The 19877-nt window shown below is 40.9% G+C and overlaps 1 protein-coding gene across 11 annotated transcripts in view; it reads right to left on the bottom strand.

Annotated features, from left to right (window-relative positions):
- DNM3 (dynamin 3) overlaps positions 1-19877 on the bottom strand; it is a 170264-nt gene that overhangs the window by 149033 nt on the left and 1354 nt on the right. For all 11 annotated transcript variants that reach the window (XR_004358574.1, XM_032696593.1, XM_032696591.1 and 8 more), the window contains exon 2: positions 4522-4595. Coding sequence is in view for 10 of the 11 variants with exons in the window: in XM_032696593.1 (XP_032552484.1) it covers positions 4522-4595 (74 nt within the window). In the remaining variant the exon portion in view is untranslated. The remainder of the gene's footprint in view (positions 1-4521; positions 4596-19877) is intronic.

The following is a 19877-nucleotide window of genomic DNA, read 5'->3' on the forward strand; positions in this document are numbered from 1 at the left end:
CTTTTCCCCGTGGTGGTGTCACTTTTTAGCTTTTGGGCTATGCACCTCAATAATTTTTTTGGTCTCTACAGCATCCTTGTTCATCACCTGAATGAGGAGCTGCCAGAGAGTGGCATTCAGAAGACAGGAGCCACTGTCTTCCTCTTCTCCTTGCAACGTGCCCATTCTCTTCCCTACTATTGGCACTGTGGCATTTTTCTAGTTTTTGTCCTTTAGGACCTCCACATGCCTTCCTGCTGATGAAGCCTCTAAGATCATTTGTGTTATCTGAAACAACCAATCTAAATTATTTTTATGATTTTTTCATATTCTGTTAGAGGATTGCTTTTGCCACCAGAGGGCAACAGAAGATGGCTATCCTTGAGGAATAGTCTTGCAACAAACAAAATTTGGATTAAAGCTCAACAACTTCAATAGAAGAGAGCATCTGCAAGACTTTAGAAAAAAACAGGATGTCTTTTAAACCTTATGTTTGCTTTCAACTTACTATTTAATTAACAAAACTCAAACAAATGTGGGTATTGTATGTAGGACCCATTCATGTAAAACTGCCCACCTCAGTAATGATTTTCAAAATCTGTTAATCTGCTGAAGCAAGAAGAAAATCTGAAATTCCTCCACAAACAGTTGACAAAATGATGAAAATAACTCTCCTAAAGCCAAGATAACATACAAATAACAGAGTTTATATAGCAGGCAATGTGCTTTTAACAAACAGAAGACCTACAACAAAGGCTTCACCCAAAACCCAAGAGCATTTTTTGTTGCCTCTGCTGTTTAAAAAACATACCACCAAGTCTCAAGAAATGTAGTCATTATTTCACCTGCAGAAGCAGGAGAAAGCACAGCAAGAGGAAGAATAGATCGCTTAAGGTTATACAGAATGTGTGGCAACCAAAAAAAAACATGAAACAAAAAGCCCACATCGCTCAAGATCTTTCTCAGGCATTTCAAGTCATTACCTTCTCAAAGCCTCCTCAGCAGCACCATATAAAAGTTATGGTAACACTGGTCAAACTTGCAGAGAGATTAGGAGTTGAAATGGAACTAACTGGGTTGGGCATATGGTATGTTATGTTGCTGCAAGACAACTGAGCACTCATACAGCCTTAAAATTCTCATCCCAGGTCAGCTGTGTGCCAACACTTATATCTTAAAGACACACAGAGAGAAATCCATCTAAAAGCCCAACTACAGGCATACATACAGCATTCCTGCTCCTGAAAAGCAGGAGTAAGAGAGTGAGAGACCAGCACTCTGCACTCACTGGGAGCTGCTGAAATACCACAACACGCCACATTTCAAACAAATGCTGCCCTGGTGAGAAAGAAGGAGCTCCCTGGACCTAACACTGCAGCACTCAAATACAGAAAGAACCAGTGTGTCTTTTACCTGAATTTAGAAATCAGAGTCTCACAAAATAAGCTGCCCTCACATCCAACTTCTCACCCAGAAAAAAAAACAGGTAAAACCCCTCCCATGTGCATCCTCTGAATGGCTAATTTATGACACCTGTCTTGCCCACCTTGTAAAACCTCAAGCTGGCCATCAGACAGGCTCCCAGCTAAGAGCACCTGTGCCTTCTAAAACTCACTTAACTGCACCTTCCCAGGTGGGACTATTTTCTTCAAACCCATTATCTAACCTGAACTCCTTCAGAGGCTGGAAACAACAGAGAACAAGCCATAGTCTTTCAGAGGACTGCAAATTCTTTAACATCCATATTCTGACTTTTTCAATGCTATTAGGTATTTCTCACATGATCAAACTCAGAGAAAAATACTCAAAACTAATTAAGACTATCTTGTCAGTTGCAATATTTAATTAAAACCTTTCTATTTGCCTCCACTATTTCAGCTGAGTACAGTATTTGCATGGATGTGGAGTGAAAATGTCATAAAGCCATTTAGAAATTGTACTAGGATCACCAAAATATGTTAGTGACTAAAAGAGGTCAAAAGGTCACTGCAAAATAGCTTTGCATTAACTGCACAGAACTTCTAAAAAAGAGGAAGTAAACAACTTTCTAAAAAAAAATAAATTAAAAATACTCCACACCTCTCATGAGATAAGTTTCTTAGTATTGACTTGTTTCATGTTACCCCAGGGCAGAGGTAACAGCTCTTTACCCAGGTGTGTCAGATCTTTCACATGTTGGGGGGCCCCTGGTAATTCCTCACAACCAATTCCTGCTGCACCTTTCCATGACATGTCCAACCCTAATAATGGATGGTCACAGTTCCCTCTCACTGTGATGAGCACAGATTCCTCTGCTGCTTCACCCCTTACTGCAATGGCTCAAAGCTAAATGAAGCTTTAATCTCCTCTGTCAATCAAATTCACATTCCAAACCATTCTCAGCCAGTTCCAAAATGCTGATAAACTATCCTGTAGTCATCTCTGAATGCCTGTATAGAAAGTGCCCTCCTCCCTCCCCAGCAATACTATAAGATTAGGAATAGCTACTTTTAAGAGAGTCTAGAAAGATCCTTGGATCAGAAGTAAGTTCTTACCTCAGCACCAAGAACCTGATACAGCCCTCCAATTATTCTATAACATTTTAGATATTTATGGCCTTCATAGAAATCAGTCCAGCATCAGCTTCCTGTAAAAGAACACTGTGCTTCTCTAAGCAGTTTGCTTTATTTTCTTTTCTTAAAATTAGTTCACAGAGATAAAGGTGGCTTAAAAGATAAAGTTATTTGGAATTTCAACACCAAAAACAACAACAGGGAACAAAGTTTAAAGAAAGTAACAAAATAATTAAAGCTTGCATTTTAAAGGTTTTGGCATCTAATCTCAAACAAGAAATACACAGCATTTCCCAAAGGGAGAAATATGCCTTGACATCCAGGAAACACAAAATTAGGCCAAAGTTCAGTTCTCCAGAATTTTTAAAGTACCTGTTGTGTTATTTAAGTTATAATGAAGAATGAATTTTCAGCAGAGAAGGTACCTATACAAACCTTATAGGCCTACCTAGAGCTAGTAATACTTTGTGAACATATTAATGAGGAAAATACCAGAAAGAGAGAAGCCATTTCAGCGTCCCCTCAACCAAGGGACAATGGTGACTTTACAGAACAGGGCAACATGGACCAGTTTAGGATGGATGTCAGTGAATAAGTATGTAACCACCTGAGGTCAGAGTATGAGTTTTTACTTTACTGTCTGTCTCCAGAGTTAAGTAATTTTGTTAGGAACGCCAGCACAGAGCCCGGTGCATTTTTTTCTTCTACTCTTACATGGTCTTGGGAAAATTAGATTGAGACTCTCCATAGCTGAGCCTTATTCTTGCATTTATTTCTGCATGCTCTGTTAGAGATCAAATGCCACACATGCAGAAATGGCAGATGTGTATATCTCCAACTAAAACTTCACATTTAATATATAGAGAACACTATAAGCATATTACACACTTGGGAATCCTGAAGTTTCTAAGCTGAGCATACAGAAACACTGAATCCAACTGTTTTTAATTTCTCTTCCACAGCATAAACACTATGGAAAATTTCACAGAGGCATTGAAAGTATGAACGTGCTTTAAAAGCAATAATCCACAAAAAAACCCTGAAGCCTAGACAGACAGCAGTCTACCTTCCTGATGAACAATGCAAAGATCTTTTAGGAAAAAATACAGAAGCTTAATTACCCCTCACACATAAGGACAGAATGAAGTTTCACAGGCAGCTCCAATTTTGTTTCTTCCCCAGTTTCATGATGGTGCATAATTTAAAGAGCATTTTTTGCTTTTAAAAGCTGGTTTGGATGCTATTTAATTACTTTTTACTATTTTAAGCAGAAATCAATAGTAAACCAGTATTTTTTGTTGCTTACATTGGTTTAGAAGCAACTACAAAAAAAATTTGGGATGATGGAAAACCGTAGCTGCTTTTATATGTGCCAGGGAACTGAGCTACACCAAAGCAGATCAAGTGCCCCCTGGAAGGGGACAAAGTGGTGAATTCTGATGAAAGATCTCACTAAGTCACACAGCTTAGTGGTACATACAAAAATATTTATATTTTTGACCAGACAAATACACAGAAGCCTTGTATTCCCCCAATCCACCTTCTGCTCTATTTAGTGCAGTGAGCCCAACCAAAAAAGACAAGTTACAAAAACAAGCTGTGTGGAATCAAATCTGTGTGCACTGGAGCAAGAGTTAAAGGCAGAAGTGCAGCAATTTTGGTGTGTTAACTAATACAGATGCAAAGCTCATCAAGAAGTGAATAAATCAAAGCTAATTTCTAAAACACACTGTATGTAATGATGCTTCTCCACTGCTTCGAGTGTGATCTTGGACTAATTCACTATGTGCTCTAGGATTTAGATGCTTCTGTTTTCCCAGACAGGACAATGAAATTAGTTGGTCCTGAGCATACAGCTTTAAAGCAGCAGGCCCTTGTTCCAGACAGTCTGGTGGCACCTTTCTTCATAACTTCCTAGAAAAATTTTTCCTCCTGTTGAAATACAGCAGCACTTTGTCCAGGCATTGACCCAAAAAGAGAAAGAAATTACCTGTTTTGGCAGTGATGAGTTGCAGGACCAATGGTCGTCTTGTCACAATTCCAGAACCTCGTGGAAGAAAATCCCTGGAAACATTAAAAAAAAATACTTACTACCCAGAAAGTACTGTCCACTTACATAAGATACTGGACTAATTTGGAACCTCCTCTATACCTTGAGCTGCAGTGAAAATGGAAAGTTCATGGGGACAGATTTATATTAAACACTCCTATAAAATAGGGCTGTTAATTCTGGTTTGAGATAGCAGTAGGTCATTAGACAAATATGAATTAAAATTAAATTACTGTCTCAGGGCATTACCAAGCCTCTTCAAGGCCATTATATATAACACCTCAAAATTCACATTGCTTAGCAAGAGTACCCAAAACCAAGCTCAAATTTATCAGGCTCTCTAAAATAACTGTGTCATCAATCTACACTTGATTTGAAGAGGATTTGCACATATGAATACACACCCCCCCACACACCAAAGCTCTGGCCAAACCAAACTGCCAGCACTCCACACCTACTCTTTCACACACTTCACTCCTGCCAGTTCAAATCCCCAAATAACCTTTCCAGCAACATATCTGCCCAGAAGTGTTTGAGTGAAAGCTGAGCACTGTGGGACAGCAGGAGGGATTGTCCTTGGACCAGAAAGCAAACAATGGAGCAAAGACAGCAACTCTGTCTGATCATGATGCCTCCTATGATCCCAAAGATAGGGAGACTCCTCATGCAACTGAAACCCTAGAAAAACTTTGAACCAATCATTAGCTGCAAAACTAATGATTAGAAATCCAAAGCAAAAGACATTTTTCTCAGGGTCTTCCCCAGCTGCCATAAGTATTAAACTCTTAAAAACTATGAGATAAGGTTAAGTGAGAGGTTTTGAAGAGTGTTCCCTTCAAAACAGCATCTCCAGAGGAATAAAACTGAGGGGTAAACAGACAGTTGCACAATCAGTGTAAACTCATCAAAATGCCCTCGTTCTTCCTGCCTTCCCAGGCATGCTGAAGTACTCTCTTGGTGCCTTGGCAGCACTGCTAACTCACCTCTCCAGCTCAGGTGAAAAGCAATGCAGCAAGTGGGTAGGGCACGAGTTTTCAGTCAAATGGCAGAGCTGGTCTGGGTGACCACACTGTCATATGTGTAAGTGCCTGGATGAAGGGTGAGGCAGGAACGTGAAGTGGCTTTGGGAGAGGTGAGGAGAAGGACAAGAGTCAAAGGAAGAAAGATACAGCCCAGTCAGCCCTTCAGTCAGAACTGCTTAGATGTGTCTGCTCAAGCCACTTGAGAGACGACCTCTTGCCTATAACTATTGTTCAAACCTTGTGCTACTTAATGGATGCCTGATTTTATCAGTTCTTTTAACGACAGCACACAAACCTACAAGGTTTAAAACAAGCCTAGAGAGTAGATCTATGAAAAATAAACCACACAAATATTCAGGATATTATTTGTGCTAATCAGAGGATATTGGGACTGAGGAGTCCCAGGTCAGGACAGGCTCAGGAATGCAACAACGGTGAACCTTCTTCCCACAAGCATCAACGAGGTAAAAGCTCTGGCAGCCTGCAGAAGAGAAACAGGACAACTCTACCTGTGGTATAGGGTCTGAAGACTTCCTTCCTAACATAACATTAAGATATCAAAAAAACCTAAAAAATATCACATATCCAAGCAGTTCTAAGGCTCTGAGGAGCAAGACCAGCTGTCAGTTCTGCCCCGCACCACTTGAGTTTGAGTGAAACGATGTTATTTCCAGCTAAATGGAGTGTTTCCCTTTCTCAGTACCTGTTAATGTGCGCTTAAAGTGGGATTGCTCTGCAAACCAAAGCACATCATGAAAGGGGAGGCTGTTCAAACACCAGCTAGCTCATTAACTTCTCTAACACAGACCTGCAGGCAAAAGTACAATTAATTAGGAATTTAAGTGATCTCTAAAACAATGATACTGCAAAAACATCAGGCATACTGATTTAAATCTGCTGCAATGCTTTACAACACTTGAGACAGCCACAGGATACAGGAATTAGCTTAAAGAGATGCCAAAGGCCTTCAAATAGGTCTATCATAATTTCAGTACCTACTAATGGAGAGAAACCTGTCTCTCAGTGAAGTGCCATCCCATGGAGAAACGGAGAAAATAGTAATAGGAACATACTCATACTTCTGTATGCCCTGGAGTTACAGCAGCCCAGGATGGAGTAAATTCATTGAGGCTGCAGTTTCACACATTGATTTTCAAGCATTTCATATCTGATTTACTTTTTTTATTTTTAGATTATTTCCCATCAAGAAGCTAAAATTAATTGCCATTCAAGACAAAGGGATCACCCAAAACAGTGTCCTCTACAGCCCCACCTGAGGCAGAAAAATCCTTCAGGGAGTCAAAGGCTGAAAAGACTTATTGATTTTCTGCTTCGGACTAAGCACACTCAGCGATAAAGAACACTGTATTAATGCAACCCCCAGCTGGATACAACACTGACCTTTCCTCCACAGCAAAATTACAGAGAAAGGTAAGACAACAATTTTCCTTCAGAACATCCTCTTAACATGTCCAAAGATGATGGCATTCTTTAACCCTCTCTAATCAGTTGAATTACTGCCTCTTCAAGAAAGCATGAGCAGAGGTTCCTGCCTGGTGAGAGGGAGAACTGTACTGATCCCATAACCAACTAAGTGTGCAGCAGCAGCACATAAGGTTTCTGCTTCAAATGCAGAGTTTGAAGTGGGAAGAAGTCAAAGAATGAGGGTAAAAAGGCACTTGCAGGGAGAAAATTTTGCCTCCCCTTAATGGGTATTTTACTGAATGGGTATTTTAGACCTATGAAAGAGACTTCGACCTCAATTAGTAAATCTGTCCACAGGGCATTTTACTTCTTTTTAAACATTTGAAATTTCAGCTTCAGTCACAAGGCAACAGCACCTGTGTGCATTCTCTGCACAGCTCAAGTAAGATACATAAACCCTAATTCTAGAAAAAAGTAATTCTTTAAACACACACAGAAATGTAAATCAAATCTGAAACGTAACTTGTATTTCTTTAGGAAAAGCAACACAGTACCACATTACAATTCTGGTAGCAGGGGAATCAGATTAAACCCTGTACAACTGCTTCTGCAGAAATGCCTATGCTGACGTCCACAAGACAGGATGCAGGTCCTCTCCTGCTCCCCTTGGAACAGAAAGCTTTGTACACAGGGTTTGTTAGTGGTCCTGAAAATAAACCCCCATATCTTTCAGAAGTAAGGGCAGCAAGAAATACAACAAGAAATACTCAGCCAAGTCTCAAAGGCTCCTTGTGACCAAAAGGACGATGCCCCTCCATGCTCTGGTGACACAATATTCTTCTGACAGGTCTGAGAGAGCTGCTTTTCCACACCTTTTGGTCAGTGTGTACAGGTATGCTTAGTGAGAGCTGGGAGAAAAATCACATCAGAGTGGAAGCAGCTGCAAATAAAACCATCTAGGAAAAGGTACATGCCTGGGAATTTGTGTTCAAAGACACTGAAAAGGGAGAAAAAAGGCTGCCTGCTGTGGTGGGGGGAGTGAGCACCTGTGAGTACAACTGCAGGAACACTTCACAACGATGAGGTGCAGGAAACAAGGAAGAAACACACTGAGCAAGAATAAAGCTGGGAATGAAAGCTGTACACCTTTAAAAGACATTCATCCTGCATTAAGAATCAAACTACTTTTGCATCTTTATTCTCAGAGCATTCTGAGCACAAAGCACTCTGCTGACAGCAGCTGTACCAGCTCAGCAACAACACCACAGTGACAGGACAGTTTGGAGACCTTCAGCAAGGCCTGGCCAGTGCTGAACGTATCAAAGGCAAATAAGAAGCCGGCAGCCAGGTCTGTCAGAACATCACCTCAATAGCTCCTAGAATGCACTCATCTGTTAGAATGCCATTAAGTACTTTCAAGAGCAAGGTATTTTCAGGGCAAAATAATTTTTACTCTAAAAGGTATGAAATTGCTCATGTCTTACTGCACAATGTAAACTGTGCTGTCTTCGCTCTCTACCGCAGCTCATTTCCAGTATCAGACATCTGGAGAAGTGTATCTACTAACACGTTTGTTTAATGCAAAAAGGTAACAGATAATAGTTTGATTTTGACTAGCTAAAACCCAGGTCTCATTAACTGATGTCAAAGGATGACGAAACAAGGTATCAATGGCCACAGCAACACTTTAGCAGTTTACAATAACAAGCCAGTCTGGGCTTTAAGAAGAGTCTTGTGGAAGAGACGGGAACGCCCTTTCAATTTTCAGGAAGGGCAAAAAGCACAGTGAAATGCTGAAAAGCAAACTAGACACAGGCTCCTTTAGTGAGGTTGTCTCATTATAATGCAGGACTAAGCTTATAAAGAAAGAACACAGATCAAACAAATAAACACAATGTGTTCCAGAGGGATTTCCAGGTAGGGTAAGAGCTTTCACGCAGGAGATCTCTACCACAGTAACAGTATTTATTATGTTAAAAAAAAAAAAAAAAAGAAAAAAGAAAAAGAAAAGAGGACAAAACAGAAGAATCCCCAATTTGTGTGAAGAGTGATGACTACTAAAAAGTTACTTGTGTTTTCAAAACATAATTCAAATTTGTTTTACTTTGCCAGTATAGGACTGAGAAATGTTCTGTACCTTGATCAGTTACATGGTCCATATCACAGAGGATAAATGCCAACTAATTTACATCAATACCAATATAACTAATTCATACAAAACATAGAGGGCATCCAGGAAATCAAATAATGGAGGAAAATGTCAATGATTACACAACAACTGCATTAACTAAAGAGCTATGAACAATTAAAATTGATAGAGATTAATTGTAAAAAAAGAAAAATCAGAACTTCCTCCAAAGAGAAAGCCTCCACGTTTTTCACAAAGGGTAGAAACAAGTCAGGCTCAGGACAAGAGCCATAGTTTTCTTACAGAAGAGCACAAATGCTACTTCATTTTGCCAACCAACATCCGTAACATTCCTTATAAAAGTTTTTCCACTAACCCCAAGCCCATTCCAAGACCCTAACCACCCCTCAAATGCAGAAAGCCCATGATCCATCAGCAACTGATATGAACAACAGTGCTGTGGTAGCATTGCCCATAGCCTTTCATTCCCAAGATTTGCCAAGGAATGCAACACAGCTTTAATTGCAATAGGAAGCAATTATGCCCAAAGTCAACAGTTTTCCTGGGCCTTTTTCCAACAGTGTTTATTGTTTCATACAACTCCAGCCTGGCACACTAGGAGCACTTGTGGCTCATCCTGGCAGCTGAACGGCCCTGTCTTGGGCAAGAGACCACACAGTTTCCCGGGAACACTTACATGTGCCTGTACAGCCAAGCACCTCCCAGTTTGTGGAAAACATACAGAACTACTCAAAAGGTTTCCATTTTTCTTGCATTTTAATGATATTTTTCTTATCATATTTAGCCTCAAAGCAAAGTGCTAAAAAAAAAAAAAAAACAAAAACAAAAAACAGGAAAAAGCGTAGTCCAGTGTAAGCCTGAGGAAGAGAGACATGAATAATTTCTAACTTCTTTCCTCAGGTTCACTTTTTAAAACCCATAAACCAAACCCAGTCAATTTATAACTGGAGGACTCTCAATTATAAAAATATACATCTGAAGACCTGTTTTGCAGATGTGTTCATTCTATCTCATCTGTTCCTGTGCTCAGCAACCCCACAAAGGACTCAGCAGCAGATCCCTCACTCACTTTTGTTCATTACAAAGCAAGGTACATCAATGGGATGGGAAATGTAATTTTCCTTTTGTGCAGAGGCCTGCTTAGGAATTAAGTACTTTCTCTGAGAAGGTTTATCACTGACACAAGACACCACTGTATTTATTCTCAGTGGCTTTGGAAGCACAATTCCTCCATCCTCCAAGTGACAGTATAAAGATAACACCAGGACACATCTTTTAGGAAGTCTCAAAAGCCTTCAGGCACTATCCCTGTTGTGCTTTGATGTTCTTAACCATGTAGCTTTTCTTTCTTCAGTAGTACAGTAGTGTACATCCCTTTCTACATCACACTGCTACTTGGCTATATGTGCTGTTCCTCTTTAGCTCCAAGTACAGAGACCAGTTCTTATTATCAGTCACCACTTGATCCCTCACCTCCTCTCAATTAGTCACAGAAGAGTAAATGTTTTTTGTTTTGGCACAATGTCTGTCCATCAAGTGCCTCCCACAGCTTTGTTCAATGGCTGCAAAACCTCAGCCTAACATTAAGGGCCTTACATGAAGATATACAAGATAAGTAGTTCCTTTTATTGAAGACCAATGATACCTATCTTAATTAGGCCTACTAGGCAAGTTAAATGCATTAGGAGGGTGTGGATTTTTAATGATCTCAGATATATTGGCTCCCAAAGCTCTATACCCATCTTTCCAGTGTTTTTTTGGAAACCACACAGCATAGATGCCTGGCATCCTCAGCATGACACTTTGGTGCTTAGTTCATGTTTGGTCTCAGTTTGCAGCAACCATTCTTTCAAGGTAAATCTTCCCTCAACTGAGAGATCATTTTAATTAACCTGCTCAAACACAGTCGAATACCAGGAGCAGTAACTACACACTGGGCACGTCTTTAGAGGGGAGAAACTGAGTATCCAGACATTCTAGGGCTGTTATCTATCTATCTCTTCCTCTCAAGTGGGATAGATAAACTTGGTGTCTTTGAGAAGCCACTTTCCAACCCACCACTGTCCTTCATCACCATTGCTGAACTACTGGATCTGAACAGCAAAGCAAGGACACCCCAATTATCCTATCCATCACTTTCAGGTAAGTACACAACTTGAATAAAGAAACATAAAAAATAAAATCTTTGAAGTCTTACACAGCCCTACAACCTAGCAGCCTAAAATGTCTCTTTGGTTCTCCTTTCCCCGACTCCTTAATGGAGTTGAGACCAATTATACAAAAATCCAGAGGGCAATACTAAAAAAAAGAATCTACCCAAACAGACCTAACTATGGGAATATGTGAGCATTAATTCTAAACATAAGAAAAAAAGGTATTTTTGAAAGGCTCTTTAAGAACTTCAAATAAAATGGCAAGGGATTTCAGTCACACTAGCGGGGCACCTCCATGAAAAATGTGTTCAGTGACAATGCTCAGGCACCGCTAAGGTGAGAAAGCAAAGCTTGAGATTTCCTCTTCATGCAGAAGACTGGAGAGAAAGCAGGCTTAGAAATCACTGGCATTATGTTTCCACTGGATCTGGAAGATGCTTTCTGTAAGAAGCAGTGGCCTTTCTGCTCAACAGCATCAGCCAGAAATTATTAAATCTCCCCCATTAAATATTACAGGGCTATGGAGAAAATCAGGGCCAAAAAGTGCTCTAGTCCCAGTGGTAAAGCCTTCCATTAAACATGATGGGAGTCAACAGGTTCTCCAAAGTATGGAACATTTAAACAGAAGTCTCAGAAGGCACAGACCTTCTTGGAACAAGTCTAATGCTGTATTTTGACAGCAGTGACAGCACCCCACATCAGTTCTGCACAGGAAAAGGCAAGTCTGTTCACTGACTGAAGGAGAGAAAATGCACCTCTTAGCACTAAAAAATTGTCTTCCACACGATAGAAAGTTTTAAAGTCTCAGTAACGCTTACAGGACTGAGAACTGCCATACCCAGCCCCGAGAACCTGCCAGGCAAAGCCCCAGGAGTGGTGAGATGAACAGTGCTCTGTTTGCAGTGATTATGCCGGGCTGTGGGCTCGCTGTACTAACAGAGCGGGGAGCTGCCAATGTGCAGCCTCGTCGGCAGGCACTGTATGCACGGTGCATCTGTCCTCCCTGGCAGGCATCCAGCACTTTGCTGCATCATCCTAATTCCATTTGTGAAAATGCCCTTTTTCCTCTTTCTCTTTTAAGATTTTACAAAAGCTTCTGCTATTTCCTGCCCAACGGTGCTCTCCATCAATTCCGAGCGGGGGTGGAAGGGGGAGAAAGGAAGCACAAAATACAAAGAGACCCCAACAATTCTCAGAATTTTTGTGTCAAAAAGAATAAAGCAGACTTTGCAGGACAACTGTATTCTCCCTAATCAGATATGTTTGCTTTTAGGAAAGGACTAATTTGCATAGGATGTTGGTGCATAAAAGCCCATCCATCCTCAGGATGAATACTAATGCAGCAAGACTCAGTATCTCGACACAAGAAACAAACTACAATAATTCTTTACTCATTTTAAATTTCTGTCAGTTCTCTAAATAGACCTTGGCTGTTTGGGTTTTTTAAAATCACTCCCAGCTGCCAAATACTATTAACAATATTTCTTTAGAAAATATTTGAGTAAAAAGTTTTCCTTCGTAATATAATCAGATATATCAGAGATAAACAAAAATCTGACTGCAAAGATCAGAAAGAAAACAACATATCCCAACACTGCAGGTATATCACCTACATGAAGCTAACTACTATATAAATAGCATTTAGCAAATAATTCACCACTGGATACACTGTCAAGACAAATCGTTTAGGTATTGTGAATCTCAGTGCTTTCCTCAAATACCCTGACAAAACAAGCTGCTGCTCTTCCTCCCAAATCCCACTGTCCTGAACTCACATCCATCAACACAGACTATTTAAACTACGGCAGAGCATACAATCAGCTGGGACACATCCTAGTAAAGGCCAAAAAACTTTGCCCCTTCAGAAGCACTGTGAAAACACATTTCTCTCTTTCGTAGTGGACAAGGTGTTAAGCTGTACAATTAACTTTCTTGGTACAAGACAAGACATTTCAGGTAATTTTGCAGAGCTGGAATGTAACTGGATTCAACTCTTGCACTCCCTCCAGATGTAGACAGGAAGACAACTACAGAAGGAAGGGGGGAAAGGAGCTGTTTCCAAAACAAGTGGTTCAAATTTCTCAACTTCTCTAGCTATTTTATCCTTTTTTACCTGCCCATTTATCCTGCTTTGAGCTTGTAAAATATGAGAATTAATATATTGTCCATGGCAGTGTAAAGTCTGTTCAGCTCAATAGTGAAATTTAATATCAGCCATGATCTCCCATCTCTCTGCTCACCAGAAACTGAATTATTACCACAAGAAAAATTTATACTAGAATTCTGACCAAAACAGTGGTTTATGCTGCTATTTCTCAGAACACCAACAAAGTCATAATGGTAGAGGTCTCAGCCCAGACTCCTGAGGCTTTCCAGCCTATTTCCCAGATCTGACAGACACTGAGGATCTTCTGTCAACATTTGTTTAGCACCTGAACAAACTAACAGGTGAGCACACAAGGGCACAACACTGCCTCTGATGGATTCGGCTAAAATTCCTCCAGCAGCTTCCAGCTTGGCTGCCGAACAGCCCCGGATCAGAGCCCATCTCCTCACTGTCACGCAGCAGAGACCAGGGATGTCTCTGTTGTTCCCATGCTCACCACGCAGAGCCCTGTCTGTTCTCTGCAGGTGAGTCACACTGACAGCTCCTCCGTAGTTGAGCACCCCCGGACATACGTGCAGTTTTAGGCATCTGCAGTGTACATAGTAAACAACATACTGAGTGCCTAAGGTGAATCTGGCTTTGATGATGCCATCTATGAGGGTAGAAATCTATCTGTATTACAGCAAATAGGAAACCTCCTGCATATCTGAAGAATGAAACCTCGGTGATTTTGCACAGGAGCTATGATGCAGGAATACCATGCTAGGTACTGAATTAAAGCTTAACTTCCACACACAAATTATAAAAGCTGACATTATCACTAGACACTTGGGTTGAAAACCTCTCTTATCTACTACTACAGTTCTCCTTTACATCCCAGAGGCTATCACAGACAACAGTGCTTGGCAGTACATCAAAGCCCAGCATGCAGTTAAATGGGATTTTGCTCCTCTCTAGTTCAATAACGCTGCCTTGTTCATCGTGGTGCAACTTGCTGAAGAAAAAGATGCAAGGTCACAGTTAAATAATGCTCATTTCCTGTTCTCAGCATATTTACACTACAGGCTTTGCACTGCAGACACAGAGCATCAAAAGGATTCCCAGTAAGCCCTTACACATAAGCACAGCAAACAAGGTGAGTTCACAGGCTTCTATTTACTGGAAGGCCTTATTACAAAATGCACTGTTTAAAAAAAACCACACCACCACACAATAAACAAACAAAAAGCAACCCAACAAACAAAACCAGAAAAAGTAAAAAAGGCCTCTGCCCCTCTGTGCTTGCAATCTAGGCAGGCATTGTTTAAGAAACCCATAAATACTTAGAGGACTATCATCAATTTGCTCGGTGATCAACTGATGGATGGCAAACCACAAACAGATCTCTCTCAATGACTAAGCTGTTAGAGGCACAAACTAAACATCAGCAAGGGTCCCTTTTTGGGATAAGGAAACACTGCGACATCTCAGCTGTTCAAAGCAGAATCCAAGACTCGGTTTTGATGCCATAGAGGAATCTAAATCAGCCATCACACAAAGCAGAGAAATGCATAACAGCAAGTTTTAGACTACAATCACAGTTATCCCATGCTGATTTTAAGATCATATGCTAACATCTTCTTTGCAGATAGCAGCAACTTAAGACCAAGTGAAGACTCAAGGCACGTGTGGATACATATGCAGGTAATGTTTAAAAACCAGTCTGAGGTCATACAGTAAATGAGTGGCAGAGAAGAGTGTACACACTTCTATGATTCTGCTGCCAACCACAGCAGCATCACTCCCCATGTTTACTGGTGAATGCCCAAACAATCACATTGCTAACGTCTATTTATCTAAACTGTAAAGCTTTGTTTGCTCTTTCATCTACAAAGGAAAGTGACTCGAGCTTGAAGCAGCAGCAACAATGTCCATCAAGACACAACAAGACAACAAAGGTGTTGGTTATTTGTTGATTTCAACACTACAAATTCCCAAGCGTGGGCTCCTTCCTGAAGGCAGCGAATATCAGGATTTATAACATTATGCAAGAGCCTAGGGAATCAGACAATCTGTTGAACTTTCAGAAGTGTCTCTGTAAAAAGAACCAGGAAAAGTTAAGTGGATACCTATGGTCTGGGGAAAAAAAAAAATAAGGAAAAAAACCACAAACCTCTCACAAGATGACTGTTCTCCTTGAAAAACTATCAGAGGAGTGCAGTCACCTTTGGTACCTTGATGGACTGAACTCCCAGTAACAGCTGCCACTTAATTCATAGCACTGATTTCTCAGAAGGCAGTCGAGACCAGACTGAGCTTTTTCTGAACATTGCTTTTTGCAGGGTTTTGAGGTTTTTCTGAAGTCTAGGTCTCAGACTTCAAATACTTCACTTGTGTTCGCTAAATACTGCAATACCCTGATCATACAGTGTGCTGAAGTTTTAGTAAGACTGTGTATTCTCACAGGTATACTTTACAGAAGTGTTAAGTGTTACTTACTGATTTAGAATCCCTGTAAACTGCTTGATACACTGAACTTAAATGCCAGAATATAGGTTCAGTGCTCCCTACACTATGCCTCATTACAGAGTACAGCTTTTCTTAAAACAGAAGAAATATTTCAACTGGCAAAATTTAAATGCAAAAAACCAAGAGAAACAGATCCTCAAAGTAGTTTTAGAGGAAAAAAGTTACTTTACATGCGTGTGTGGGGGGGGGAGAAATCAGCACATTTGTTTGCATCTCTGTTTTTAACTACTCCTTTAATTTACTTTGTATATATCAATTCTCAAGACCTGAAAAAAAAAATAAGTCCAAAATGGAGTTACATGTAAGGACAAAACTAGACCATCTGTATCCCATCTAAACAGTCAGTTTGTTCTGCATTATGTAAATGTAAGAACTTATTCAGGGAAGAAACCCAAATGAGCCACTGTCTCATTTGCTACTGTTTCTAATTAATGAAATACCCAGAAACAATTCCTGCTTTTGTTGCACCAGAGTATTTTGATAACTAGGCTAATACACTCAATACTGTACTCAAAGCTGCACAATGGCTTAATTAGTCAGGAAAAGGAGTGGCTGATTCTCATTTCCAGAAGATCCTTAAGATTAAAAAAGGATACACAGCACCACACTTCAGTTTGTATCTCCAACTGCTTAGCTTTTCACGCCTGTTTCACAAAAGAGGAGAATTTTCTGTAAAAAAGTTTTTCTGTCAATACCTAGTAGCTAAAAGAATAAAATATCTGCACCAATTTTAACTGCCTCTCCCCCAGGACGCATCTAAGTATGTGCCGACATTCTTTGGAGAAATTCTCTGCTTTAGCAGCCAGATTTAAAGTCCTGTCTCTTCTCCTAATGACTCAACACAGTCTTTTCACAACCGCCATCACAAGCAAGAAAAGAACGAGCTGAGCACACAAGAAATCGTGATTTGAAAAAGAAATAATCAGTACATATGTCATGATAAATAGCTATACAGTATGCAATGGCCCTAAGATTATCAAAAGTGTCTCAGATCAAAAAGCTGTAAAGCTGAATTATACAATCAGACCTCAGGCTCTTAAAACGAAAGTGCTTGTTTGATTATGACTGACAGGTTTACAATCAGGAGTTCACATCTCTTATAAAACAATTATTTGGCCACATGCAGTTCATATTATATTAAGCAGGGAAGGAAGTGAAGAGCTTTCAGGTTGGAAACCTAATTATTAATTTCTCGCTATTTTTAAGAATAACACAAGGTTCTAATTTCTGAAGAGGGAGGCCCTGACAAGGTACCCTGCAGTCTGTGCCTTCAGTTATCCTAAAACCCCCTTTGGATATAGGGAATAATAGAAAGTGCTTTCTCTCCAAATGCAGTTTTCAGGGATTGTTTCCTGCCATTAGTTTTCTTTAAGTAACCCTATTATTATCAAAAGCAAGATGTTTAAAAAGCACAAACAACATATAAGTTCATGGCTCTGCATTGCTCGGTAGCACAGCAGTATGTGCAGGCCAAGTACCTGTCTCCCACTGGCATCTGCTGGGATTTGTTGTTTGACTCCCCTTTGCATTTTGAATCTCTCTCTCCCACCAAATTCCACCACAAGATTGCACTGGATCGTTTGCTTCAAACACTGGCCCAGCATTTTACAGGCACATTTACTTCTCTTACAAAGAGAAGCAGGTAGGAAGAACATTTGCTCTTCAGACAATCCCATTTCCTCAAACAAGTGCCATGAGCTCCAGTTATGAACACGTGAAGGTCTAACCCACAAATGGAAATGACTGCTGTCCTCAGGTGCTCTCTGGAATCTCTGTTTCCATCTAAATATAACCAGAATTCTGAGAAGAAAACCTTCAAACACAGTCCTTGACTACCAAAAGACACTGTCTCCTTACAGAGGAGCAAAAAAAGTAAAGAGGAAACTCTCCAAATATCTTAGAGGATGCTAATCCAAATAGCAACAATAACGGACACACTGGGAGATTTGACACTGCCCCATTCCAGCTGTGCTCAAAGTCAGCCTACAACAACATAAGTAGTTCTGGGTGTCACACGATTCCTGGAGCAGGCAAATGTGCAGAATTCATCCTCATTTGACACCAACACAGATCACAAGTAAACTAATCCCAAAATATTCCCTAACTGTTGTTAGTTATTAAGGATGCTGTGTGCACCTAAACAAGCCTTGGTGCTATACTGGGGACAGTGATGGACACATGTCACTCAGCAGCTTGAGAAAGAACAGGACCTCGATCCCACTTCCAGACCATCTGCCAGCCCACAGAACTGTGCCAGAGCAAGATTCCTCAAAACCCCTCTGAAAAATTACGGCAGTGCATAAACTGGATGGTGGGTAATGCAATATCTCCCATGCTTACTGGGCTCCATAAAGAAATTCCAACTCTGATACCACCTGCAAGCTAGAAAATAGGTTTCCACTGTCCAAGTGGAGAAAAGTAATCTTTGCACAATCAAAGTCCCTATGGAAGACTGAAACAGGCACAACGGTCTAATGGCTACAGGCAGCAGGGAATAACAACCTGATCCTAGAGTTCAGAACCACCTTACCAGCCTCACTAAAGCTCCACTAACAAATACTGAGGTTATCAACCAGCAACATGTTTGTAGCAAGACCCTGTCCTCCACATAGGGATATCATGCCTTCCTCATACCAATTACAGCTATTCCTGAAGAGAGGAGCTCTTGAATCTCTGCCTGAAGGCTGAGAGTTCAAAATCTACCAACGGTAATGACTCACGTGGTAAAAAAAACAAATCCACAACCACCAAGAAAACAAACCCCAAAACCCCCCCAAAAAACCCCATGAGAATTAATGCTCACACTTGAGAGCAATGCAAGGACTCTTTTATTTTGCCGTCAGTTTCAAAGCTGTGTCATTGTTACTCTAAGTTGCCGGTGTGGGTAATCCCAGAGCAGGCAACACAACACTGACAAAGAGAAACAAGCACAGCACGTCTCTACAAGGAGACTTACTACCTCTATAAGACATATGTGGATTAAAGAAACTTGTTTGCAGAAAGCAGCTGCATTATCCCATAAAAACAGATCCTAGGGCTTACTAAAAAGAGACACAGATCATTTGCCTGCTGATCTGACAAGCGAAATCCTCTTCCGATCTCATGGATATTTATTAATCTGGTTCTGAGGGTTCACAACCAAGTTCTCACAGCTTAGCAAGTGCACATCTGCTGACCACATGTACTCACTCAATCTAGAGGAAAGGCACATGGAATAGGTTTGAAGCAACGCATTCTAATGTCATTTTTGCAATAGGCTTCAAGGTTGCAAGTAGGGAGGTACTACATATCAGCTCATGTTGAATCTCAAAAAGTTACAACTTGGAACTCTGAAACCGGGTTGAAAGAATCCAAATTCCAGATCCCATGTGACAGAGACACTCTAGTGTTTCTCAGTAGCCTGTAAGCTTTTCTCTGAAGAGACTCCCTTGCAGTGTCTGCGGGCTACACAGGGAACGGCTACGTGAGCGAAAAAGGCATTATCCTTAGCTTTCCTTCATAGTTCTTCCCAGAAACGCCCACGCCTCACTTGTGCAGCTGGTTCCAACCTCTTGTCCAAACGGGCCAGAGCAGCACAAACTGCTCACTTCCACCTTCTGCTCCAGCCAGGCGCACCCAGGCGGCTGGGCGGGGGTGCGCTGCACTCAAAGGAACAGCTCCACCTGCGGATCAGATGGAGCAGATCCCTCCGGCAGCGGAGCAATAACAAGCATCTGGGAGCAGTAAGATCAGCACAGCTGGATCCAAAGACCGACATCAGCGCACAGCCCATTACACAGCACAGCCCCTCTCCCAGATGCGTGCCACCCCAGACAAGGCTTTTCCACGGGGACCAAAATATCCTCACTGACAAGAAAGATGAAGTTACCTTTTCTCCTCAGCACACATGCTTTGCACAGCTTCATGGACACATAGATCAAAAAGTGAAAGGG

This window comes from Chiroxiphia lanceolata, chromosome 9 (assembly GCF_009829145.1).
Source record: "Chiroxiphia lanceolata isolate bChiLan1 chromosome 9, bChiLan1.pri, whole genome shotgun sequence".
In the NCBI taxonomy this organism is placed as follows: Eukaryota; Metazoa; Chordata; class Aves; order Passeriformes; family Pipridae; genus Chiroxiphia; species Chiroxiphia lanceolata.